The sequence below is a fragment of the Camelina sativa genome, chromosome 14 (genome assembly GCF_030686135.1).
Source record: "Camelina sativa cultivar CO46 ecotype springtype chromosome 14, ASM3068613v1".
NCBI lineage: Eukaryota > Viridiplantae > Streptophyta > Magnoliopsida > Brassicales > Brassicaceae > Camelina > Camelina sativa.
In genome coordinates this window covers 12,180,273-12,206,761 of record NC_141893.1, presented here as the reverse complement: position 1 = coordinate 12,206,761, position 26,489 = coordinate 12,180,273, and the positions used below count along the sequence as shown (strand labels likewise).

General features: G+C 38.4%; 5 protein-coding genes and 2 pseudogenes across 7 annotated transcripts; 5 read left to right on the top strand and 2 right to left on the bottom strand.

Moving 5' to 3' along the window:
• Positions 1-4: 4 nt before the first annotated feature.
• LOC104776759 (lysine histidine transporter 2) lies at positions 5-2,394 on the bottom strand. The gene is made up of 7 exons (XM_010500879.3): positions 1,955-2,394; positions 1,495-1,878; positions 964-1,357; positions 760-865; positions 575-666; positions 417-485; positions 5-310 (listed from the first exon to the last, which is right to left on the bottom strand). Exons 1-7 carry the CDS (start codon positions 2,134-2,136, stop codon positions 212-214), a joined length of 1,326 nt encoding a protein of 441 aa, XP_010499181.2. The 5' UTR covers positions 2,137-2,394; the 3' UTR covers positions 5-211.
• A 943-nt stretch (positions 2,395-3,337) lies between these two features.
• LOC104741323 (BAHD acyltransferase At5g47980 pseudogene) lies at positions 3,338-5,834 on the top strand (annotated as a pseudogene). Its single transcript, XR_015579416.1, has 2 exons — positions 3,338-4,090; positions 4,249-5,834. The product of XR_015579416.1 is annotated as a BAHD acyltransferase At5g47980 pseudogene (transcript).
• On the top strand, positions 3,439-3,783 carry LOC147928100 (uncharacterized; annotated as a pseudogene).
• Positions 5,835-6,328: 494 nt separating the features above from the next.
• Positions 6,329-8,221, bottom strand: LOC109128615 (limonoid 21-O-acetyltransferse-like). Its single transcript, XM_019235377.2, has one exon. It carries the CDS (start codon positions 7,906-7,908, stop codon positions 6,565-6,567), a length of 1,344 nt encoding a protein of 447 aa, XP_019090922.2. The 5' UTR covers positions 7,909-8,221; the 3' UTR covers positions 6,329-6,564.
• Positions 8,222-14,842: 6,621 nt separating this feature from the next.
• Positions 14,843-17,214, top strand: LOC104741320 (E3 ubiquitin-protein ligase AIRP2). Its single transcript, XM_010462156.3, has 4 exons — positions 14,843-15,482; positions 16,146-16,302; positions 16,444-16,510; positions 16,597-17,214. Exons 1-4 carry the CDS (start codon positions 15,403-15,405, stop codon positions 17,049-17,051), a joined length of 759 nt encoding a protein of 252 aa, XP_010460458.1. The 5' UTR covers positions 14,843-15,402; the 3' UTR covers positions 17,052-17,214.
• A 29-nt stretch (positions 17,215-17,243) lies between these two features.
• LOC104741319 (protein NUCLEAR FUSION DEFECTIVE 2) lies at positions 17,244-18,512 on the top strand. Of its 2 annotated transcripts, none has more exons than XM_010462155.3 (3): positions 17,244-17,590; positions 17,697-17,764; positions 17,981-18,512. In XM_010462155.3, the coding sequence occupies exons 1-3, from the start codon at positions 17,513-17,515 to the stop codon at positions 18,387-18,389; spliced, it is 555 nt and encodes a 184-aa protein (XP_010460457.1). In that variant the 5' UTR covers positions 17,244-17,512; the 3' UTR covers positions 18,390-18,512. The 2 variants fall into 2 exon arrangements, with proteins under 2 accessions (XP_010460457.1, XP_010460456.1); XM_010462154.3 differs by having other exon boundaries at positions 17,694-17,764.
• Positions 18,513-19,135: 623 nt separating this feature from the next.
• Positions 19,136-26,153, top strand: LOC104743551 (trans-Golgi network-localized SYP41-interacting protein 1). The gene is made up of 8 exons (XM_087484651.1): positions 19,136-19,613; positions 19,712-19,855; positions 19,939-23,184; positions 23,560-24,391; positions 24,487-25,127; positions 25,274-25,421; positions 25,525-25,606; positions 25,704-26,153. The coding sequence occupies exons 1-8, from the start codon at positions 19,509-19,511 to the stop codon at positions 25,804-25,806; spliced, it is 5,301 nt and encodes a 1,766-aa protein (XP_087340777.1). The 5' UTR covers positions 19,136-19,508; the 3' UTR covers positions 25,807-26,153.
• Positions 26,154-26,489: the final 336 nt, after the last annotated feature.

Here is a 26,489-nt window from a genome sequence, read left to right as displayed (position 1 = left end):
CAACTTTAGAAGAAGCAATATATATATATATATATATATGGAGATTTATATAAAAGAGTTTAACATCAAACGAAACCAAACATAACAAAATCATGCATCTTTAACTACAATGAGAAACTTAAGATTACTTCAATGGACAGTCCCATAAAATTAGACATGCCGTGATTTTATTCCTTTGTTTGTTTGTGGTACACAACAAGTACTGATCGATCTATGAGAAGAACTTGTAGGTACTGGCGTTGACAATGATGGTTCTGAGTCCACCAATTGGGGCTAGGATCGTCAAAAGAACTCCTACTACGATGCAGAACTGCATTATTCATTTGTCACACAACAAGAACAAGAACAAAAAATCCATTAGTATACAAGTAAACCAAGAGCTATATATATATGGATCATTAGTAAAAGTACCATACCCAATTAATTGTCCAAGATAGACCAAACTTCTTTGGTTTCTTGAGAATTAGCCAAATAATGCATGGAAGCTGCAATGACAAATTAAGATAAATCACAACTCTAATTCATTTGGGGGCAAATGAATGAATGAATGAGTGATTAGTTGGACTAGGCGTACGTAGTAAGTTGTTGGGGCGAAGGCGAATCCTCCAAAAAAGCCGAGTAGTCCACCAAAAAACGGGACGCATATCGCAACAATCATCGTAAAAGCTGCATATATAATAGACCAATGTGAGGATAAAATCAAATGAATGTTTATGAGAATGAAGTTCAATGTATAGAATTGAGGAGTGGCTTTCTTACCGACGTAAAGGCTTCGGGTGATGAAGCGGAGCTTGAAGGAAGGAGTGAAATCCATCTTTTTGACCAAAACGGTTTCAAGCATGTCAAACACCGGCATTGCAAATATCTGAATGCACATATATAGGGAGTGTCAATACTCATGAGTCATGAGATAAATCTATGATTCAATCAATAATAAATAAATACTGGAATGTGGAAGAAGACCTGGTAGCTTCCAATAACGTGGATAACCACAAACAGGTTAGCCATAGCGACAAGCCAGACAGGCTTCTCCAAAGTGAGGAGAATGTTGTCATCAACGCTGTTTCCAAATATATAAAAGCCGACGAATGCTACAGGGAAGTAGCAGATGGCGACTATAATGTAGGCTACAACAACTCCTCTCCACATTGGGATCTTGGATGGCACCTCCGGAGTCGAAGGGATCGTGGCCTGGATTTCCAACACAACGTTGTGACCTGCATAGGCAAAAGCCACATCTCCCAACGCACTCAAGAAGTTGAATACTCTGCCAGCATCGGTCGAGGCTCTAGCTGTATAGTCAACATCTGGCTGAACCCCTTTGTGCACCGATGCAGCCCAAGCAATTGTTGAGTAACTGTAAAAAAAAATACATCACAAAGAGATATTAGAAACTAGAACCCACAACAACAGCCTTGAACCACAAGGCACGCTCTAGGTTGAACCGATCATATATATATATGTGTGTGTGTGTGTGTGTTGAAGAGATTTTACGTTAAGGACATAACAGCAGCGGCGAGTGAGATGACGGAAATGGAGTTAAAATTGGGAAGGTGAGAGATAACGAAATGGATAGACGCAAAGATCATGATCCAAAAAGTAGTTCTGATGTCTTTGCAATCAGTGCAGAGTAGTTGATGAACTTTCTTGAGAGAATGTCCTCCGGTGACCATATAAACGATGTCTACACCAACCTCCACGATAAGCTGCTGCGGCACAACGATCCAAAGGCCAAGCTTCTCGCCAAAAGCTTCTTGGCCAAGCTCGTGGTATCTATCAAGCCTCTTCCCTGGAACAATCTCATGCATCTCCACCATTTGCCACAGCGTGTACAAAGTTATCACCCATGACAGAACCATCAACGTCACTCCAGGTCCCCTGTATATACATAGATCAGATCTCATGGATTAAAAAAAATAATATATATAAATAGATGGAGAATAAGATATAGTACCATCCGAGATTGGACATGGCGTAAGGCAAGCTGAGAACACCAGCACCAACCATGGCTGTAACATTGTGAAAAGCAGAGTACCACCACTTGGCGTTTCTGGAGGATGTGATCGGTAACCAATCGTCGACGTTCTTCTGCTTAGCCGCGGCTTTCTCACTCGCTGACAACTCATTATTACCCATTTTTTTTCTGATTCTCGAGAGATTCTTCTGTTAGGTTTTTGTGAGAGAGAGAGAGAGAGAAGTTTTCAAAGGGAGGAAGAAGATGGGAGCGTTATTTAAGAGAGGATAGCGTTATTTAAGAGAGGATCAAGATTCTTGATCCTGATATTATCTTAATTGATTATTCAACGATTTATTAGTTTATATGGAAGAGTGTAATAAGCAAATATATATAGATTATGAGATTCTAAAACGTTTCCAAAATTGAAGGGAATGTTTGTTTGTTAGTTAGTTTGTTGTGGTCTTTTAAACCCGTGGCATAAGGCAACATTTGCTCAAAGCCGTTTCGTGCTTCGCTTGTGTGGGTGTCTTTTTTCATTTTTTTTCTTTTTTTTCAGGGTCACCTGATCTAACGAGTAATTCGCTTTTTAATTAAATTATTTTTTTTGACAAAAATAAAGATTTCTTCTGTTTTAACAGCTATTTTGAGTTGACCGACACAAAAAGTAACTTTTTTTTTTTTTTTTTTTTTTTTTAATGGTAACATATCAAGATCAGATAAAAACGGTATCTTTTTGTTGACTAGATACAATAAAACATTAATTTGCATCTGGATAATATTGATGTCGTTTTGAGAGAATCAAAACGTTTATGTTATGTTATCCATAATAATCCCAAGAACAGATACACTAAATCTTACGTTAAGACTAGCATAAACTCGTATATATATTAACGGATCTACATCATCTATTTATATATGTCCTGATTTTTTTTCATATTAAACACAATATTAACAATGTCGATCAACTCAACCTTTTTTAAGCTATAGATACCATGAAAGTTAGGAGTACGTAGAAAAGAGTCACAAGGCTACAATGAAACGGACGTATCTCTCTATTTATTATGCTTAGAAGGTCACTTGCACCTCGTGATATTTTTCAAAAATAAATAAGAAAATAAAAAAAAAATCTATAAATTGAAACAAATGATGATTTGATTTTAGAATACAATTTTGACTACTAAAACAATCAAGTGTTTCAGGTTAATAATAAGGGCTCTCGTTGTAATTTTATTTGAATGTGTACGTGTAATTCTCCTTTCTTGTCGAAGGTTACACAATAATTGATTCTTTGTCCTACCAAAGGGATAAACTAAAAACAGAGAAACCCCAAAAATAAGCAACCAAGAAACTTATAGACAAATATTGTGTCAAACCAATACTGTCTAGAATAAGTAAAACAAAATCTTTCTTTTCACCTCATAATTCTTTCTAAACCTTTTCCATTCAACAAAAAAAAATATTTTTTTTGTGAGAGACAAAAGATGGATTCGGGACTATCATGGGCTGATCAATGGTATTACAACTCTGACCCTCCTCCAATAACGAAGATGATAAGAAGAAAAAGAAGAAGGAAGATGGAAGCAAAAGCAATATCGGGAAGGCCATACTTGCCTTCAAATGGATGAAACTTGGCAAAAAATCTGATAAGTAAATCTATAGGTTTAATTAAATATTGTTTATATAGCTACAAAGGGGTTTTATTGATTCATTTGTTCCTTGTGGTTATTAATCCATTTAACTACTTCTGCTTCTCTCTTGTACCCATTCTTCTGAGTCGTCTAATGTTAAAAAAATCTTTAAAGTTTAATTAGAAACGTTGTTGGTTACTTGGTTTTGATTGCGGATGATTGTGTTAATCCGTCGCTTTGGTTCTTTATCAAACGCGCGAGGATGCTTACGTTGCATGAATAATTTAATTAATTCGTACGAAATGTTTCTTTTTCTTTTTGCTGGTCATGAAAATTTAATATCAATAAATTCAAACGGTGTACAATGAATTCTTTACTCCTATTGTATGTGGGCATATAAAATAAATTTTCGTCTTTTTCATTTGCAACATCTAAAATGACAGAGAAAACTCATCATCAACATATGCTAAGACAAGAGTTTCAAGAACATTTTGTCTCCTGACGAGTAAGAATCTTGAACTCTTGGTCCCCCCCCCCCCCCCCCCCCATAGTAACGTATAATATGAATATATAATCTAATAATAATAATAATAATAATAATGATTATGTTGATGATGACAATGAGTTAATGATAAATACTATGACTTGTCTTTTGTGATGAAGGAATCTGTAGCAATACCCACTAAGAATCTTCACTGAAGTGATTTTAAGAGATTTTACGGGGAAGTCGAGAAATATTTTGAATGTAACAATGGAGAAAAAAGTTGAGATCATAGCAAGAAATATAATCAAACCCACTTCTCCAACTCCAAATGATAAAAGAATTCTCAATCTCTCTCTTCTTGATATCCTCAGCTCACCCATGTACACAGGTGCACTTCTCTTTTACGCAGCGGATCCTCAAAACCTTCTAGGTTTTTCAACAGAGGAGACATCCTTGAAGCTCAAGAAATCTCTGTCTCAAACTTTACCATTCTTCTACCCTCTCGCCGGAAAAATCATGGGAACTTTTGTGGAATGTAATGATGAAGGAGCTGTGTTTATAGAAGCTCGAGTGGACCATCTTCTCTCGGAGTTTCTCAAATACTCTGTTCCTGAATCATTGGAACCACTCGTTCCTGTTGAAGCTAGGTCAAGAGAAGCTCTTACATGGCCTGTGTTGCTAATCCAAGCCAATTTCTTCAGCTGCGGAGGATTGGTTATCACAATATGCACTTCTCATAAAATCACTGATGCAACCTCTTTAGCGATGTTCATCAGAGGATGGGCTGAGTCGTCAAGAGGTTTAGGTATTACATTGATTCCTAGTTTCATCGCTTCAGAGTTATTTCCTCTACCTATTGATGAACTTCCATCAAAACCGATGAACCGTAAAGTCGAGGTTGAAGAGATGAATTGTGTAACTAAGAGGTTCGTGTTCGATGCTTCAAACATCAAGAAACTAAGAGCCAAAGCTTCAAGCAACCTTGTCAAGAATCCAACCCGTGTTGAAGCAGTCACAGCTCTTTTCTGGAGATGTGTTACTAAGGCTTCAAGATTAAGTTCTCCAACACCAAGAACTTCGGTGCTGCAAATACTAGTGAACCTACGAGGTAAGGTAAATTCTTTGTGTGACAACACAATTGGGAATATGCTTTCCCTCATGATTCTCAAGAAAGAAGAAGCTAAGACAGAAAAAATTCAAGATGTGGTTGGCGAGCTAAGACGTGCAAAGGAAATCTTCAGCTTGAACTGCAAGGAGATGTCGAAATCCTCGTCGAAGATTTTTGAGCTTTTGGGAGAGATAGGGAAAGTACATGGAAGAGGAACTGAGGTGGACTTGTGGATGAGTAATAGCTGGTGTAAGCTCGGTATGTATGAGGCAGATTTCGGATGGGGAAAGCCAGTTTGGGTGACAGGAAGAGGCACTTCTAATTTCAAGAACTTGATGTTGTTGATTGATACCAAAGATGGAGAAGGGATTGAAGCTTGGATCACTCTTACGGAAGAACACATGTCGTTGTTCGAATGTGATCAAGAGCTTCTTGAATCAGCTTCCCTGAATCCCCCTGTTTTAATCTAGATAAGAAAAAAAAACACATTGCGTATTTCTTTTGAGAGATTTTAAAAGTTGTGTTGCTTCTTAAATAAGAACAAGTTTAGTTTTTTCTTACTAGGGACTATGTTCTCAAACAACCATTATGTGCATGTCATCAAATTAAAAAAAATATATAATAAGGGGACACAAATGTTGTTAATTAGTTGCAAAAGAATGAATTAAAGGAAAAGGTCATTAGAACACATTAAAAGTCTTATAAGATCAAAGGAGGAAACGAGTCAAGAAAGTCAAAATTAACTCTAATCCTAGCATGTTTGTTATGTTGCCGCTGCGTCTCCTTCCGGCGGCCAAAATTTTAATGTCACTATGGCCAAATAAATGTGAAAATTGCCGCTGCGTCTACTTTTACGGAGATTTCCGGTATATCATGTCTCGCCATGAAAAACAGGCGATAGTCTTAACTGCCGCTGCGACTTGTTTTAACAGAAGCGGTGACTTGTTTAAACAGAAGGAGCGATTCATTGCAAAGATTTAAACTCCGACAACCTTTATTTTTTTAGTCGCAGGATGTGATTGCTGCGGCAACTTAACGAACAGGCTCTATATATGCTTTCACAATTAGTTCATTAGAGTTAATAAAAACATACCAAAAAAGCATAAACTCAATAGTCTTTAATCACACTCTTAAGAGTATATATATCGATCTAAGCAAATCATAACTTTCAAGTAAGATTAAAAAGCATAACAAATGAATTATGAATCACCCAACATCAAACTAGATTCAGCCCAAACACATCCAGAGGCTTTTTTCAGGGCAAAGAGTATAAATACTAAATAGAATCCATTTTGAGCACAAGAGAATGAAATTTAATAGACAAAAAGTTAAAAGAAAACCAAACTCAAACTCACGGGAAATGACTTATAGATTTCATGCATGTATCTCAAGAGGCAGAGGCAATCACACTTGGGTTTGAAGATACATACTGAAGCAACTCCTCATCGGCTTCAAATCTAGACATATCGTTCTGGTCAAGGTTGATCCAAGCTTCTATGCTATCACCTTCCTTAGTATCAATGAAAGCTACCAGATTTTTGTAGCTCATCCTTGCAGAGGCAACCCACAAAGGTTTCCCCCATCCGAAATCTGCTTCATAAACCGGGAATTTGCATAGGCTCGTGAAGCTGAACGACACAATCTCACCGTTGACGAAACCTGAAGCTTGTTTGTTTAGAAACTCGAGGTGTCCTCTGCTGTCTTCTTGAAGTTTCTTCACGTACACTGCATCTATCTTTCTAATCTCTTCTCTCATTTGCTCCACAAGAGAAGGCTGTGCTTCATCATCTTCATTGATTGTCATCTTAGGGATAGTAACTGAGAATCTCATGATGTTTCCAAACATGTTGTCTGGTATAACTGGATCTGCTTGTCTACGCAAGTTCACCGGATGAATCATTGTATAGATCTTTCCGGTTTTGTCATCTTGGTTTGTTGATGCCATGAAACGGCTCCATATGAATACCGATAAGGCCTCAACACGTGTCGCCTGAATCTCCTTGTTTCCACTGAATCTTTCTCTTAAAGACTCAACAGAGGATTTCAAGAACACGAAGCGTTTGGTTACTATGTTTTCCTTTGTGATACCTGTAGCCATGTTTAAATTTTCTATGTCACACGGAGGAAACATCTTGGCCAGATCGAAAGAAGGAGTAACGATTCCAGTGTCTCCACGAGCCAAATCTGCCCAGCTTTTGATGAAGATGAGACCAGACAAGGCATCGCAGAGTTTATGGGAAAGGCCTATACCGAGTGCTAAGCCGCCGCATTGAAAAAAAGTGAGCTGTACCGTGAGAAGCACGTCACTCACTTCATGGAATTCGAATGGATGAAGCTTGTTAAGTTCATTGGAATTAGGGTTTTCTAAAATCTGTGACATGTTGAAATCGGCTTTGGCTTCGACGAAAGACACACCCATATCGTTGCACAAAACAACATCTCCGGAATTTCTAATGCGCCCTGCCAAGGGGTAGAAGAGATTCAATATTTCTGACAAGGAACTCTTGATCTGATCACTTCGTTCATTGGTTGAGAGATTGGTCTTGTTGTGGTAAAAGAAAAGGAAAGGCATGAAAATGGGAGGAGCAAGTTGATCAAGGAAAGAAAGATGATGGCAAGGAAGATGATTAAGGTTTAGAGATGAGGGCTTGACGAGTTCCTGAGAAGTCACCGTGATCTTACGCTCCATTCTTGTTTTGAAACCACTTATAATGGATATGAGAAGACTCATGTTTCGTCGTTAGGATTATATAAGTAAAAGATAAAGGAGACTCTCAAACAACACACCTCATGGTGATTAGAGACCCACGTGAACAAGGAAGTTACAAAAACTTTGTAATTGGTACAAAGATTTGGTTTTGGAGACTTGATATCTAGAATGTTTTGTCAACATTATGAAACTTGATATGGGGTTTTGGTTTAACCCAGTTTTATACTAACGTTAGGTGAAGACTAATACCTTGATGAACATGTGAGTTTGCTGCAAGTGAGCTAAGCAGCTTCCACAGTAGACCTTTTCCCGCAAGAAACTCTTTTTTCTTCCTTTATCTCGATCTATTGTAAAACAATCATGTACACGAAATGACTTTAGGGATTAGGACAAACAAGTTCTATTCAATCGACGTACAGATGCCAATCCAAACAAAAACCGAGTTTGGTTAGTGAACAACTTAATTACTTGATCCTTTTTTTTTTGTTCTTTAATTAACAAAACTAATTAAGCATTTTGTAGTTGATTATGATCATAATGGTTACCAACAATTTATAAAGTCTTACTTTTGATATTGAAGTTTATTATTGACATTTTAACTCTAATGAAATGTCAAAGTTAGAGGAGCTACCAATCAAATCCCAACATCATCATTAAACTAGTTGGGGTTGGTGGTCGATGGTCCTCAACATCTCCTTAATTAGTCCTTACCGTAAACGTTTGACTATTATATTTAGCTAAATTTATCTATTCGGCTCGATTTAACTATGCGAGTTTATATATATATTTATGTATTGCGATTTGTAACATTTTTTATTTTGTAGTATGCTTTTGCTCGACGGATTCCTCTTTTCAAGTCAATGGAACAATTAGGTAGAACTTTAAATTCATTCATTGCTATTTTTAAATTGAATATTAGGGTCATGAATTATTCCAAATTCCAAAATTTTAACTTAATAAATGTGGGCTGTTCATCTACTTTAAATTAATATGATCATTACGACCAATTACAACTAACAACAATAATAATACTAGTATATTGTGGAAACGATTATCTTATTAATTATTATTGACATTATTAATATTCATAAGGTATTCCATTTTTTTTTCTACCTTCTTTTCTTTTTTTTCTTTCTTTTTTTTTTCAACAAAAGAATCAGCTCAAATGAGCCAATTTGAAGGAAAATTGTTTACAAACAAAACAAGATGCAGAGATAAGCGCGCTTGGCGTGCCAAAGAATCCGCTTTAGTATTTGCATACGAGAAATATGAAATAAAGAGAAAGAAGAAAACTCCTCTCGATCCATCTTGATTCCATCCAAATAAGTTGCAAAGGCCGGCCAGTCATGAGGGGAAGACACCATCTTCACCAGATCCAAGCTGTCCGTAACGAAAGCCACATCGCGGAAATCGTGGCTAATGATGCACCGCATCGCCAACTGAAAGCTTCTACTTCGGCATGTAACGGAGATAGACTGCGCCAGTAATTGGTAGCTCCTAGAAAAGGTGACGATCCTTGCGAAGAAGTACAAAACCATCCTGCACCTGCAAAAACATCGGTCTCTTTCCAAGAGCCATCAACAAAGCATCAATAACCGGAGTAAACCAGTGGAAGGGGGGAGAGACGCCCTTGTAACCGAGAAGTAGGAACCACAAGGGAGGAGATAACCTCCTCACCCTCGTCTTCCACCTGTGCTTTTAGCCAAGAGGACGCTTCCCCTTGCGCTACACGCACAATGTCACCCGGTCGTTCCGTCTGATTCTCAAACACACAAGCATTCCTCGCTTTCCATATATACCACATTAGCCAGGGGAAAATCTCTATCTGAGAACCCGGATTCGTAGAACCCAGAAATTGATCTACATTAGCATAAATAGAGTCCGTCGGAAAGTGTTGAGGCCCCACAGGTACATGGGACAAAGCCCATACCTGGCGGGCTGGCGGACACACGAAAATAGCATGATTAATAGTCTCCACATCTGCCCCACACCTCATACATCCAACATCACAGGCTATGCCCCACCGTCGCAAATTAGCACACACCGAAATACTGCCCGTTAAAACTTGCCACATGAAATGTTTAATTTTTGGTGGACAAGTAACCTGCCAAACCTTAGCAAGAAGAGGGGTAATCTCTGGACCACACCCACAAGCCTGGAAAGTGTTAGGAACACCCAGACGTGCCATTGCATACTCTGACTTAACCGAATATTTACCAGATTTTGTAAAATGCCACCCTAAAGAGTCTGCCATCGGGAGACTGCTAAAGGGAATAACCGCTATCAAGGCGACATCCACAAGATCGAAATGCTCAACGATCCGATCTCTAAGCCAAGTATTCGTGTGAGTATCCATGAACTGAGTCAAACGGAGAGTTGGGTCCTTAAACGGACCGTTACTTAAAGCTGGTCTTGGGAATTGATCTGGAACCCAGGGATCAGTCCATACAGAAATGATGTCGCCTGAGCCAACCCGTTTAATGAGTCCTTTGTTTACCAAAGATCGAGCAGATACGATACTTCTCCACCCATAGGAAGGAGAATAGGACCGTATTGGGTCCAAAGGATTGGAATTCCGGTAATACCGACTTTTGAAAACCCTGGCAAACAGTGAGTCCGGAACCTCAATCAGTCGCCATAATTGTTTAGCCAACAAAACCGTGTTAAAATCATCAACATTCCTGAAGCCCAGACCACCCATCTGCTTGCTACAGCAAAGCTTCTCCCAGACAATCCAATGCATACCCCCAGACTGACCATGAGAACTCCACCAAAACTTCGCCACTGCACTAGTAAGCTTGGATGTTATTGTTTTTGGCAAACGATAACAAGACATCACAAATGTAGGGACAGCCGTCGCAACAGACTTGATCATCACCTCCTTACCCCCTTTGGACAATAATTTGGCCGACCAGCCCGTTGTCCGGCTCTGCAGCTGGTCTCGGACATAAGAAAAAATCTTCGTTTTGGATCCTCCCAAACTCTCAGGAATCCCTAATTACGACCCCATACCACCCAAGTTTGTTATCCCAAGGACCCGCTGCATCTCCGACCGGACCCGGTCGTTAACAGTATGACCAAACTGGATCGAAGATTTCGTGAAATTTATCTGTTGCCCCGAAACTCCCTCATATTGCTTGAGGATATCCAAAATCATACCACATTGTTCCTTATCCGCCTTGCAAAAGAAGATACTATCATCCGCAAACAACAAATGCGTTATTGGCGGACACTTATTGGCCACCTTAATGCCTGTAAATCGCTTATCGGCCTCCACCTTTTGAATATTAACAATCAGAACCTCCATACATAAAATAAACAAGTAAGAAGATAGTGGATCACCCTGCCGTAAACCCCTCTCCGGGATAATCTGACCATTAGGTTGGCCGTTAATAAGGACCTTGTACTCCACCGATGTGACACAAAACATGATCCATGAAATCCATATCTCCGCAAACCCCATCTTCCGCAGTAACGCCGCCACGAAATCCCACTCAACCCTATCATATGCCTTACTCATATACGTCTTAATAGCCATAAAATTCCCTTTACAGGAAACATCTCTTAAGCTATGAGGATGTTGTCCGAGATGAAACGTCCAGGTACGAACGCTGATTGAGTTTCCGAGATTAGACTAGGTAAAATCACCTTAAGCCGGTTACACAAAACTTTTGACAAGACCTTGTATCCCACATTACACAAACTAATAGGACGCAACTCCGTCATCCGGGTTGGTTTTGCCACCTTCGGGATGAGGTAAATATGCGTTTGATTTAACCGTCTGTCGAAAACACCCTCCCCAAAAAACTGATTAACCAAAGACACCAGATCATCCTTAACAACTCTCCATGCCTTTTGAAAGAACAAGGCTGTCATTCCATCGAGCCCCGGAGCTTTGTCTGGATGCATCATAAATAAAGCCCGTCTTACCTCGTCCTCCATGGCAGGGGCCGTCAAACGGGCATTATCTGCCTCTGTAATAACTGTGTTCACTTCCCGTAGAGCGTCCTCAAAATTGGCCGGACATATCGAGGAAAATAGTTCCTCAAAGTATGTTATCGCTGTATCACAGATTGCAACATCCTCCATAGACCAGACATCATGTTTGTCAAAGAGACCGACAATCCTATTATGAGCTCGTCTCTGCTTGGTTTGGGCTTGAAAATACTTTGTATTCTTATCCCCCACCCGCATCCACCGAGTCCGACTCTTTAAGTACCAATGAACCTCCTCATTCCTTCCTTCTTTTTTTTATGCGATTCTACGATTATGTTTTTTTTACCGATTGAACTTGAACCTAAATGTCCATGTATTATGGTTACACAAATCTTACGTTGTAATTTCGAATTTATATTAAACAAATAAGGCTTTTATTGATAAAAACAGATTTTTTTTTTTTTTTTGTGAAAGGGCTTTCATTGAATTAATAGAAATTGAAAATGTTACAGAGAAACAAACTAGAACCCGATACAGCGAGATAGTAAACCAACAAGTGGTAGAAGAGAAAACCAGGAAGAACAGATTAGCAATACCAAGAATTTGATGAACAATACCTACGTGGAAGAGTTCCAACGTTGAAGAAGGAGATTACCACGTTTACAACCCAATTGGTGGAGAGCTTTACACTTGTAAATGATAGTGGAGAGGACAAACTCTGCAACTTTGAGCGGAGGAAGGGTGAGGCCATCATGAAAACGTCTATTTCTCTCCCGCCATATTTCATAGATGGAGCCTTGCCAGCCTTATAGAAGAGCAAGTTTGGTAAGCGATGACCCAACTGCATTTGGGAGCCATAGAAGAACTTGATCCCATTGGAGAGGAGGAGAAGAGATATTAAGTCTCTGAACTATCGAGATTCAAACCTGATCTGAGAAGGGACACTCAAAAATAGATATGGTTTCGAGATTCATGAGACAAGCCACAGAGGAGACAGACCAATTCTATATCCAAACCCCACTTAGACATGCGATCAAGTGTAGGGTTTCGATTAAGCACAAACAGCCATGTAGTGGTAGCATGACGAGGAATGGCTGCTTTGTGCCAAACAAGAGGAGCCCAAGCCTTTTCTAGGTTCTTCACCCTCACTGAATTCCAAACTGCTTTTGAAGAGAACGACCTGAAAGCCATCCCCTCAATTTTCTACACTGGAGTGTCGGTGGAATTGGATAAAGTAATTGTAGAGATGAAGGAAAGTAGGAGACCTTGTTTATCCGTTCTAGCATGAGGGAGAGACCAACCATCACCGTTCCACAAGTCACCCACCACTGAGAATAGAGGGATCCCTAAGCGAGTGGGATCTTCCGTACCAAGAAAGTGGTAAAGGGATCCATAGGGAGTCCAAGGATCCCACCAGAAAAAAGTAGAGTCTCTTTTTCCTATATTGATGCTGAGAAAATTTAGAGCTTTAGGACAGAGCTTGAGAATCTTCCTGAACATCCAAGAGTAGGCATAGTTCTTTTCATTTAATGCCCAAAATGGAGCTCTGATAAAAACAGATCTATATAGTTAGAAATCGTCCTAGCAATATACTCCCTCCGTTTTAAGATATAAGATGTTTTGAGTGAAAGTACGCAAATTAAAAAATGACCATTTAAAAAAAGTTTAACCAATCATAAATAAGAATGCATAAAATAAATAATAAAAAAATATAAAAGTAATTTAAAAGTTACCTAGAAATTTCAAAATATCTTATATTATGAAACAAAAAAACCTCTAAAACATTCTATATTAAGAAACGGAAGGAGTAGTAAACGTTATTTATTGGTATAGAACTCATACATAATTAAATAATATTTTGTTGGCACCATGGGTGTTGAATTCATCTCCTAGCTAGTTGCCACTTGCAAATGAATATTACACCTAAAATTTATTTATTGTTCTCCTGAAAACTTTGAAGGCTGCAGAGAAAGATTCTAGCGAGATTAATATTTTGTTAGTTACGCGAGAGAAGATCGTAATGATTCAAATCAAAAGTATAGTTTAACCAAAACGTAGGGGTCTTTTGTTGGGTTACGTATCTCACTCAGCGCTCGAACACGATCAACGTCACGTCACGTTCATTGGATTACATTACATCTGATATTTGATTATTATTCAATGGGATTAATTAATATGGGGTTATCCACTATACTCAATAGAAAACGTACAAACTTCTGAAAAATGTTAAAAGGACAATTGCTAATTAGGAGTGTTAATAGATTAATGTTCTTAAATGCTTGTTAACGTTGTTGACTGTGGTGACTCGTGAAATTTGTCCGTGGGACAATTATTTTGTAAATTATACTACTATTCTCTGCCTTTGAAATGTTAAAATTAGGAATTATCCAATGTGAATGAGTCTTCAAATAGAAATCATCTATAACAAAAAAAAAAAAAAAAATCAACGCCATCAACCTCAATAATAGTATGGCAATCTCGTGATTAACAATATCATTGTACCATTAGTAAACTAAACCTTTATTATTCATGATCTAAAATAAAGTCGTTTTATATTAACGAAAAAACAACAACTGTGTTTTAGTTTCCGTCACGGTTTATTTGTAATGTTTGATAATATTGTGTTCTAAATCTTTTTTTTTTATTTTAATAATGAAAATGTAGATACTTTGAATTTATATACTTTTTGTTATGGAGTAATTAAATTTTTGTAAATCAGCAATGAACCCAAAAAGTGGCTTTTTATTTTTGATACAAAGAAAGTATTAGTCTAAAGGGATTACTTAAAATTCTTAAAAAGGAGATGATACAAAAATTAGTAATAATATAGAAATTTTGATTATGAAAAAGAATCTTCCATAATTGTTGTTTCATGATGAACTCATGAACATTAATGTAATTGGAAATAATGCTGGCTCTGACAGGTCACAAATATTTTGAAGACTTATTAGAATTTTTTTTTTTAAATACTTAAGTAAGAAAGTTGGATTAAAAGAATCAATTTTGGTAACGTAGACCCGCCAACAGATAGCATATAATGTTTTATAGATAAGGACAAGAACCTATTTCTCATTTTTTATAACTCACTCATCATCATCATCATCATAATCCATTCCACACATTTCAATTTCTCGTGTCATTATTATGATCTTTGAAACAGAACACCAAAATTAAAAAAAAAGTTGTGGAAGAAAAAGAGAGAGAGAGATAAGATTCTGTCTCTGTGTATTTTTTTTTTTTCTTTTTCATTTTTCCTTTTTCTCTCTTTTTGTTTCTTGAGGCTCTCAAAAATATCTCAAAGCGAAAAGTCGCTTTTTTATTTTTCCTTTTGTTCTGAAATTTTTTATAAGGAAGCAAAACAAAACCGAAGAGATAGTATATTAGAAGAGATAGACGTGGAGAAAAGCAGACGTCTCTGTGTCTGTTTCGTTGTTTGTATTTTTGATTCATCATCGGGCTCTCTTTATTAAGAGGGTTTTGTCCTGTTTCAAGACCCAAACTTTGGATTCTCTTCTCTTCTCTTTCTGTTCGTTTTGTGTGTTGCCTTGTTCATCTGTAATAATCTCGAGATAGAGAGAGATGTATTATCAGTTGAGCAAGTCTTCTTACAGAGACTCTTTGAAGATTCTCGAGGCTGATATTGAGCACGCCAATGGACTGTGAGTCATCATCCATCATCTGGCTTCCTTTCTGGGTTTTGTTTTTTTTCTTTTTTAATAAGTTGCTTATCTGATTTTTCTGGGTTTAGGGTTTTGATTACCAGTTTTAACATGATTTGAGGAATTATGGGATTGAATTAGCCGTAACCCACTTAGGATGCATATCCCCCAAAAGTAAATTCTCAGTCTTTTAGTTCACGAAGTTAGATTTTTACAGAAAAATCGAAACTTTACAGAAATGGTTTATGTGATTAGAAGGATAATAACTGTTTAGACTCAGAATTAGTATCTGTCTGTGTGCTGTGGTTTTGATGCATATGTTGTCCTAGAAGGATAGGAACTGATTAGTCTCAAAATTGGTATTTATGTGATGTGGTTTTGATGCATATGTTGTCTGAAGAAATTGGTTATGTGATTAGAAGGATAGGAACTGATTAGTCTCAGAATTGGTATCTGTCTGTGTGGTGTGGTCTTCGATGCATATGTTGTTTGAAGAAATGAGTATGTGAATTAGAAAGGATAGGAACTGATTAGTCTCAAAATTGGTATTTGTGTGGTGTTGACTTGATGCTTAATGTTGTTTGAAGGAAGTGGGTCTATGAATGACTCTATGTGGTTAGAAGGATTAGTAAAGTAACTTGATTTGTCTAAAAATTGAATCAGGGCGGCTGAGATTCCAATGGGAAAGAGCGGTGTGCGTCTGCAGATGAAATTGGTGTGTAGCAATTTGGCTCCATTCTTCATATTCCTGCTACAATGGATGGATTTCTCATGTTTGCTTCCAAGATATTTTGATTTCTTCCACATACTCATATACAAGGTTGTTACCATATATACAGTCCTCTGTTTACACGACTTACCTGTGTGTGTGTGTGTGTGTAGATTGGTAGATTCCCTGATAGTTTTTCCCCCTTTCCTCTTGGCTTGTTTGTTTTATAGGTGTCTTCTTTGTCTTGTACAGGTACGGCCTGATGGGCGGTGGAATCTATCCAGGTACGGAAGGAAAGCTACCATTAGGGAGTTTTACGGTAAGACCAAGAAGCCCGCTTGATGCGATTTTGTGTTTTTTTTTATTACTGGCTTAATCTTATAACAGGGTTTTGCCTAAGTGCAGGTGTTATATTACCGTCACTTGAGCGACTCCATATCAACTTTGCTGACTTACCAGAAGAAAGCATGTGGTATCCGAATCCAAAAGCCATAACCAAAAAGCAGCAGTATGACATTGAAGGCAGCAGATTCATGAATAGCATTGACTTGGAAAGAGAAGACGAATGCGGGATATGCTTAGAGCCATGCACGAAGATGGTGTTGCCCAACTGTTGCCATGCCATGTGCATCAAATGTTACCGTAACTGGAACACAAAGTCGGAGTCATGCCCCTTCTGTCGAGGAAGCATCAAGAGAGTGAACTCAGAGGACCTGTGGGTGCTGACATGCGATGAAGATGTTGTGGATCCAGAGACGGTCACTAAAGAGGATCTCCTTCGGTTTTACCTCCATATAAATAGCCTCCCAAAGGATTATCCAGAAGCAGCTTTCTTAGTGTACAACGAGTACTTGATATGATTTCACCCTGAAACACAAACACGGGTGTACAGAAGGGAGAGTGAGAGAGAGAGATCCCCAGACCTTTAAAATTAAGTGTACATAAAGAATCTGGTGATCCATTGTGTTCCTTCATTTTTAGATTTATGATATTGATAATAAGAAGATTCTCATTCTCTCCTCATCTCCTCATCTCCTCATCTCCTCATCTCACTCATCATCATAAAACATGTTTTTTCTAGTTGAGATTTAAGACTTGTTAGAAAACTGTATCATACTGTATTACTACAGTCAATTCTGAGGGATGTTTCTAATCCGGATAAACCGAACCAAACCAAATCAAACCGAGATTAAATGTGCAATTGTGAGTAAACCTGTCTCACTTTTGATACAATCCCAAGTCTCGGAGAGAGCGCATCTTACAGAAGGGGTGGTGAAATCAAGTGAAGAAGAAGAAGAAGAACACAAAGGTTTGATCAGCTATGGTGGTGACTCATCGTTTCACTCTACTACTTGTTCTCGTCGTTATCGGGATCTCCTTCTCCTCCTCGTTTTCTCAGGTAGCTCCATCTCTGTACTTCTCTAAAACCCTAGGTATTCTTATTTTGGGTTATCCAAATCGGAGAAACCAAATCGTTTCTTCTTACTTCGGATCCTCTCTAGCAGGTACGCGCGACCAATCTCAGGATCCAATCATTCTCTTCTGATCTTGCAACGTTGCAAGCTCAAATTGGGTACTCTTACTAAAAACCACTTCTTCTCTGTTGAATGTTTTTCGTATTGTTGTTATTGATCTGTGCCTAAATGTGAACTAGAGGATTATAATTAAGGATATTAAGAAGGTCATTTGTATAAGATTAGATAACTCTTTTGATGTGATGAATCAAGTTGAATTAGGCACATGAGAATCTATAGTCTAAAAGTTGTGACCTTTCTTATTTTGGGTGTAGCTACAAGTTTAACAACACCAACCTTCTACGCCGTGCTATGACTCATGCTTCTTTCTCTCAAGAGAACAACAAAGCCTTGAGTATCTTTGGAACCCATATCATTGAAACTTCTGTCTCTCTTCGCTATCTCACCGAAGATATCGATGCCTCCTCGAAAGCTCTGAGCCGTTTGGTAGCACAGGTTTCAAATGTGGAGTCCTCGTGTGCTCTTGACGGAGGACGGTTGGGTTTGGGGAAAATAATCAGGGTTTCCCCTAAGACAGATGCGTCGAACTCGGCTATTCTTTGTACTGGCTTTAGGGCAATCTTTGGAGCTATTGCTGTTGATGCTGAAACGGTTGATAAGGCCATCAATGTTTTCTGGAAAGTACATGGAGATCGAGCTGGAAGACTAGTGTCTATGTTGTGAATTATGATTCTCCATTTGCTTAGAATTATATGGTAATCGTTTGGTTTGATGTTAATTAGTAGGTGATGATGTTATGATGATGTTAAGGGATTAACTTAAACCGATATGGATATGGTTTTATTACTTTGGTAGCTATTTATTTTTCTTTTCACCGAGCAATCTTATATAGTTTTCAACTATATAAGGTTCAAAGCTTAAACAAATAATACATGTAGGTGAAGGTTTGTAATAAACAAATCGATTAGAAAATGTGCAAAGTGGTTCCAAAAATGTGATAGATGTGCACGCAAGACTTTCAAGGAATCAACAGTTGTAAAAGATCTTATGAAATCATGATGTACAAATGAGGCCATAGCGCGACACATTGTAATTCCAAGTGTTACATACATGTGTGCTGAAGTCTGAACTAAGCAAGTCATAGGAAGTTGGGAAATCCCAATCACCAATTCATTTTCATTGTACTATGTATTTTATTTAATTTAGTTTTAATTTACTTATTATTATGTTCAATATAATTGATTTAAAAAATCATTGAAGTAATATATACAGTATCTTTTGAATAATTTTTTTTTTTAGCATTGTTATGGAAGTTTTTTTAATTAGAATCTGTGATTATATTCTAAATTTGTCTTACATTCAATATACATTTTGACTTTAAAAAAATAGTTGTGGATCCTTCTTAAAAATTATTATTACATTACCAAAATAAAAGTCACGTGGACGGAAGCAAACGTTTCTCATTGGATGAAACACATCACCCACTTCAATGTCACGACACAATCATACTCGCACACACAAGGAAAAAAAAAGGAGTTTGAGAGAGGAGAAAAACCAAAACGCACCGCGTCGGTCGTGCTGCTGCAACGTTTCTTCTTCTTTCTTATTATTATTACATTGTATGTATGTATAGCCTCTTCTTCCTATCTCCTCCCCTCTCTAATTTATTATTACTCACGGATCTCTCTGACTCTAGCCGTTTCACACACTTCCCTTTCGACTCTCTTTGGTCTCTCTCTCTCTCGCTCTCCCGTGTTGTTTGATTACGAATATATTGGCTAATCTCTCTCTCCGGTCTCCGGAATTGGTGGTAGATCTGTTTTGGGGATCGTATTTTAGATAATGCACGAGAATGATGATCTCCCCCAGGACTCTGTTGATTCTGTAGCTGATGAGGTTAAGATTGAAGACGAGTCTAATGGGCAACAAGAGCTTGATCCTGACCAGGTGAGATATTATTCTAATTCTTTTTTTTTTTTTTAAACCATTGCTCTATCTATGTTTATGTTGTTGGATGCTGAAATCGCTGGTAGTATTTGTTGCAGGGAACAAGTTTCGTTGATAGTAAGGAAGATATGTTTGTTGATGCTCCTGAAGAGTTGAATTTTGATACACCTAGCAGCAAAGAAGCTCCCACGACAGATGATGACGACGATGATAATAACGGAGAGCTTCCAAATCAATTCAATGTTTGTGATTTTTTTTTTTATGATAAGTTTCGATTTCCCCATTTGTTTCTGTTTGTTTCATTGTTTGTTTTTTCTACTTACAGAATGAGAAGGAAGGTGGTGATTGGGAGAAGGAACTTGCAGGGCTTCAGGAGCAGTTTAAGCTTTTGACTGGTGAGAATGATTTGAAAAGTGAAGATGGGAACACTAGTGTGGATATTGTCAGCCGGTTCTCAAAGTTTCTAAAAGAAGCCAAGGAAGAGCGTATTCAGCATGAGGATGCTCTCAGGGGGCTTCACGAGGTTATCACCGGGAAGGACGCTGAGATTTCTGATCTCACCACTAAGATTTCTGTGCTTTCTTCGTCGAATTCAGTTTCTGAGCTGGGTCTTCATCAGCCACAGAACGATGAGCAACTTGAGGCTGCTACTGATAGGATCATGATTTCTCTTAGTAATGTATTTGGGCAGGAGGAGCTGCAGTATGGTTCTACTATCTCTGAAAAGCTTGCTCATCTGGAGAACCGTGTTTCCTTTTTAGGTGCCAAGTATACTGAGTTTTACTACGGTGCTGATCAGTTAAGGAAGTGTTTGTCTAGTGATGCGTTGGATCTTACTTTCCAAGAGGATTTTGGTTCAGCTCTCGGTGCTGCTTGTTCTGAGTTACTTGAGCTCAAACAGAAGGAAGCATCACTGTTTGAAAGACTTGCTCATCTAGAAGATGAGAATAGGAAATTTGTTGAACAAGTGAACACAGATAAAGAAATGATTGAGTCTATGAGAACAGAGTTTGGGAATATGAAGGCAGAGCTTGACCAAGAAAAGACCAAGTGTTCTAACACAAAAGAAAAGCTCAGCATGGCCGTAACAAAGGGGAAGGCGTTAGTTCAGAACCGGGATGCTCTGAAACATCAACTGTCTGAAAAAACCACAGAGCTTGCGAATAGGTTGACTGAATTACAAGAGAAGGAGATTGCCCTTGAAGCTTCTGAATCAGTGAAGGGGCAGCTGGAACAATCGTTAGCCGAAAAGACTGATGAACTTGAGAAATGCTATGCTGAATTGAATGATAAGTCCGTATCCCTGGAAGCATATGAGCTATCCAAGAAAGAGTTGGAACAGTCTCTGGCTGAGAAAACAAAAGAACTCGAAGAGTGTTTGATTAAACTACAAGAGATGTCAACAGCATTGGATAAATCTGAACTCGAAAAAGGCGAGTTAGCAAAATCCGATGCTATGGTTGCATCATATCAGGAAATGATATCGATGAAGAACACAATCATTGAAAATATTGAAACTATCCTGTCCAACATAGACACACCTGAAGCAGGTCAGTCTTCTGATATCATTGAAAAAGTTAGGTCACTTGCTGAAGAGAGGAAAGAGCTCACAAATGTTTCCCAGGAATACAACAGACTAAAAGATTTTATCTCCTCCATTGACCTACCAGAGGAGATTTCTCAATCCAGCTTAGAAAGTCGCCTAGCTTGGCTTAGAGAATCTTTTCTCCAGGGAAAAGATGAAGTTAGTGCCTTACAAAACCAGATCGAAAGTGTAAGCACGTCTCTTTCAGCACAAATGGAGGAGAAAGATAACATCAGAAAAGAGCTGGATGATTTAACTTTCAGTTTGAAAAAATTGGAGGAAACTGCAGAGCGAGTTTCTTTGGAGAGAGATGAAACTGTGAGGAGACTTGTGGAAATCTCTGGCTTGATGACAGAAGGAGCCGAAGATCATCCTTCTTCAGCTATCAATTTACTTGTTGATAGATCCTTCGAAAAGATAGAAAGGCACATCAGGGATTCTAGTGACAGTTCTTATGGCAACGAAGAAATATTTGAAAGCTTTCAAAGTCTCCTTTATGTGAGAGATCAAGAGTTGTCACTTTGTAAGGAAATGCTAGGAGAGGAAGTGCAGGTTAGTTTGCAGGTAAGCAATCTTTCAAATGAGCTAAAAACCGCATCTCAAGAACTGGCTTTTGTGAAAGAAGAAAAAATTGCTTTGGAGAAAGATCTTGAGCGATCAGAGGAGAAATCTGCTTTACTCAGAGACAAACTTTCTATGGCTATCAAGAAAGGTAAGGGACTAGTCCAAGATAGGGAAAAGTTTAAAACTCAGTTGGATGAGAAAAAATCTGAAATCGAGAAGCTGATGCTCGAGTTGCAGCAGCTTGGTGGTACAGTTGATGGCTACAAGAATCAGATAGATATGTTATCGAGAGACTTAGAGCGCACAAAAGAGCTAGAGACTGAGCTTGTTGCTATTAAAGACGAAAGAGATCAACACAAGCAATCATTATCTCTAAATGACGCATTGTTGCAGAAAGTGATGAAATCAGTTGATATTATAGCTCTCCCTGTTGATTTAGTATCTGAGGATCCGTCAGAAAAGATTTCCCAACTTGCTGGGTACTTCAAAGAAGTGCAGCTGGCCAGAGTAGAGGAACAAGAAGAGCTAGAAAAAGTAAAGGCAGAAGCCGATGCGTTAGCCAGTAAATTAGCAGAGACCCAAACATCCCTGAAGTTGGTTGAGGATGCCTTGTCTACTGCAGAGGGTAACATCAATCAGCTTGATGAGGAGAATAGAGAAGTCCAAGCTGCCAAGGAAATTATTGAACTTAAGCTGCAAAAAGCAGTTGCACATGCGTCCTCATTAGCTAGCGAACTGGACGAAGCTTTTGCAACCAAAAGCACACTTGAAGCTGCACTCATGCAGGCTGAAAAAAATATATCTGATATTATTAGTGAAAAGGAAGAGGCTCAAAGCAGAACTGCTGCTGCAGAAATGGAGCTAGAGATGGTGCAAAAAGAAGTTTCAGTTCAGAATAACAAATTAACAGAAGCACATAGCACCATAAATTCACTTGAAGAAACACTTGCTCAGACAGAAAGCAACATGGATTCGCTGTCCAAGCAAATCGAAGATGAAAAAGTTCTGACTACAAATTTGAAGAATGAGTTAGAGCAGCTTAAAAGTGAGGCAGAGTTTGAGCGTCGCAAGATGGCTGATGCTTCCTTGAAAATAGGATCCCTTGAGGACGCACTAATGAAGGCAGAGAATAGTATTTCTGCTTTACAAGGAGAAATGGTGAAAGCTGAAGTCGAGATATCAACTCTTAGTAGTAAACTTAATGTATGCATGGAAGAGTTAGCTGGATCAAGTGGAAACTCACAGATAAAATCTTTGGAGATTATTTCTCATCTTGATAATCTCCAGATGCTACTGAAGGATGGAGGTCTAATTTCCAGGGTGAATGAATTCCTTGAAATGAAATTCAATAGCCTTAGAGATATGGATGTCATTGCTAGAGATATCAAGGGTTTATTGGCAGGGGAAATGGACAACGCTGAGGTAACCGTAGTCTCTAACATTACCAGATTTTCTTTCTTCTGTGTGTTAAATTTTTTCATATAAAAATTTACAGTTGCCCTTCATCACTCCTATTTTTACGTAGTTGATGGTTCCAAAGATAGACACCTAGGGATCTCCAATTATTATCCTGTGAAACATTTGTCCCGATGATGCACACATTAGTTAGAATCTGTTCTGGGTAGAAGTTGATTAATGGAGATATCACGATGAATTATTATCCTGTGAAACATTTGTCAATAAATATATATCTACTTTGCATGTGTGCATTTTGCAATATAGATAGGCCAGACTGAATTTTCTCTTGGCTAATTTTTTGTTAGGCTGCTCTCTTGATAACGCTGTTTATATTTTCAGGACGATTCATATGTGGCAACATCATTATTGAATGGCCTTGATGATTCAGTGAGTACAGAGCTTGAGAATAGCGAAGGGAATGCAGCCGCTGAAGATGAAATTTCTTCATCTCTTAGGAAGATGGCAGAGGGGGTCAGGCTTAGAAACAAAATCCTCGAGACTAACTTTGAGGGTTTCTCAACTTCCATTGATACTCTCATTGCAGTGTTGATGCAAAACATAACATCAGCTAGGGGTGATGTGATAAATGTATTGGGTCATAATGAGTCCCTGAAAGAACAGGTGAAGAGTGCGGAAGATATTGTCCGCGAACAGGAGACCACGATATCTGCATTACAAAATGATTTTTCATCTTTGATGTCTGCATGTGGTGCGGCTGTCAGAGAACTGCAGTTGGAAGTGAAAAATGACCTCTTAGATTTGGTTCAGTTCCAAGAAATTGAGAACGGTGGTGAGATTGAATCAACTGAACACCTACAGGAGCTTGATGTAAGTGATTGCGCCCAGAGAGTAAAAGATTTATCTTCTGCCGCAGGGAAGGCATGTACTACTCTTAAACTCTTTGAGACAACAAATAAAGCAGCTGCCGTTGTAATCCGAGATATGGAGAACAGACTAAAAGAAGCATCTGTCGCTTTAGAAAAGGTTGTGTTAGAACGAGATTTAAACCAAACTAAGGTTTCAAGTTCTGAGGCCAAGGTGGAATCTATGGAAGAGCTTTGCCAAGATCTTAAACTTCAGTTGGAAAACCTCAGAGCAAAGGAAGAGATATGGCATGAAAAAGAAGTGGAACTGTCTACATTACATGATAAAGTATTAGGTCAAGAACAAGGTAATATTTTCTTTTGTTGTCTCTTATTTCTTTAAATCTTTTTAGCATGCTAGCCACTTTACTGAAATGCCATGTGCTGTTGCTTCGAGTTGCAGAAGCAAAGGAAACTCTAGTTCCAGCATCTGATATGCGTGCCATTTTTGAAAAAGTAAATGGTGTTGAGGTGCCTTCAGTAGATCCAGTCAATGAGTTAGATCCACGGAATCCATATGATGTAAAGAAGTTATTTGCGATTGTTGATAGCGTTGCTGAGATGCAGCATCAGATAGACGTTTTATCATATGAACAAAAAGAGCTCAATTCTACCTTGGCAGAAAAGGATCTTGAAATTCAAGGTCTGAAGGAGGCGGCTGAAGCAGATAGTACGACCGAGCTAGAGTTAGTGAAGGCAAAGACTGAACTGTCCAAGCTAATATCTGGTTTGGAAAAACTGCTGGGTATATTGGCGGGCAGTGATCCTTTTGTAGACCCAAACTTGTCTGAGTCATGGACACTCGTACAAGCACTAGAGAGAAAGATAACTTCCCTTCTCCTAGAATCAGAGAGTTCAAAATCAAGGGCCCAAGAACTTGGTTTAAAGTTGGCCAGTAGTGAAAAACTTGTCGATAAATTATCATTGAAAGTCAAAGAATTTGAAGATAAACTTCAAAGCAAAGCGATTCAGACTGATATTGTTCACGAAAGAAGCATCTTCGAAGCACCTTCTACCTCAGAGATATCCGAGATTGAGGACAAGGTAATATTTTATCTTGTGCTATTTCAGCTAATTCCTTGACCCTTGTCTTGTTCAGTCTATCCGCAGCTAAGTTATGATCTTAAACTATAAAATTTAGCATTGATCTCTTGCTATGTTTTGATTGACTGAACCCATTTATTGCTCAGGGAGCCTTGGGGAAAAAATCAATATCACCCGTGCCTACAGCAGCGCAAGTGAGAACAGTGAGGAAGGGGTCGACAGATCATCTTTCTATCAACATAGATTCAGAGTCCGAGCATCTGATGAACCACAACGAAACAGATGAAGATAAAGGTCAGAACACAGGCGTCTACATATCTATCTCGGTTATTGCTTAAAGTATGATATGAGCCTCTCAGTTGACTCATATTTAAACACATATATATATTCCTTGCAGGCCATGTCTTCAAATCTCTCAATATGTCTGGTCTTATTCCAACACAAGGAAAAATGATAGCAGATCGGGTTGATGGAATCTGGTAAAACACTCACCAATATCAAAAAAAAAATGATCTGAAAGTGCTCCCAGAATCGTTTTATCTAATTTGAGCGCGGGGTTTGATTTCTGCAATGCAGGGTCTCAGGTGGAAGAGTATTAATGAGCCGTCCTCAAGCAAGGCTTGGCGTTATGGTGTACAGTCTCTTATTGCATCTGTGGCTCCTAGCCTCCATCTTGTAACAAGACAGGTGACACTTAGGTCTCTCACATGAAACTACACACAAAAGAAACACATAAATTACTCAAGTCTCTCTTCTCTATTCTTCCCATTCTTTGTCGACCCGTAAGCAGAGAATGATAGGTGTCGTCTTGTATATATAACCTGAATAATGTCTCGATTATCTGCGAGCTTTTTGCATCTTAGTTGTTCAGTTTCTTAGTCCTAGAAATGTTCTATTAGGACTCCGAAATGGAGCAGTACGTTATTACTTACAGTTGGGTTTGTTTGTTTCTCCCAAGTTTTTCAGAAAAAGTGAAACATCTGTTCCATGACTTAACAAGTTTTGTGTCGGAAACGACTTTTTAAAGTTCTGAATGACTGTAAAAAGGTAGTAGTATTTTTGAATAGCTCTCTAATGAGAGAGTATGATCCTCATCTAACGAAACAAAACATTTCGACTCTTTAATAGCTAGCCGTTTTTGTACTTCGACTGCCTCATACCTACCACTCATTAACTATATTCTCTATTCCCAAGAATTGAGCTTTGGAATTGACGTATACAACCAAACGCAAGAAATAACTTGCTCTAACCAGAAAAGCTTGTCTTAAGAGTTTAGACTATATGTGGAGGCAACAAGGGAATAGTCTATACTATTGTTGTTAGCATCTGGGATGGAACGAAACTAGCATCGAAATAAATGAA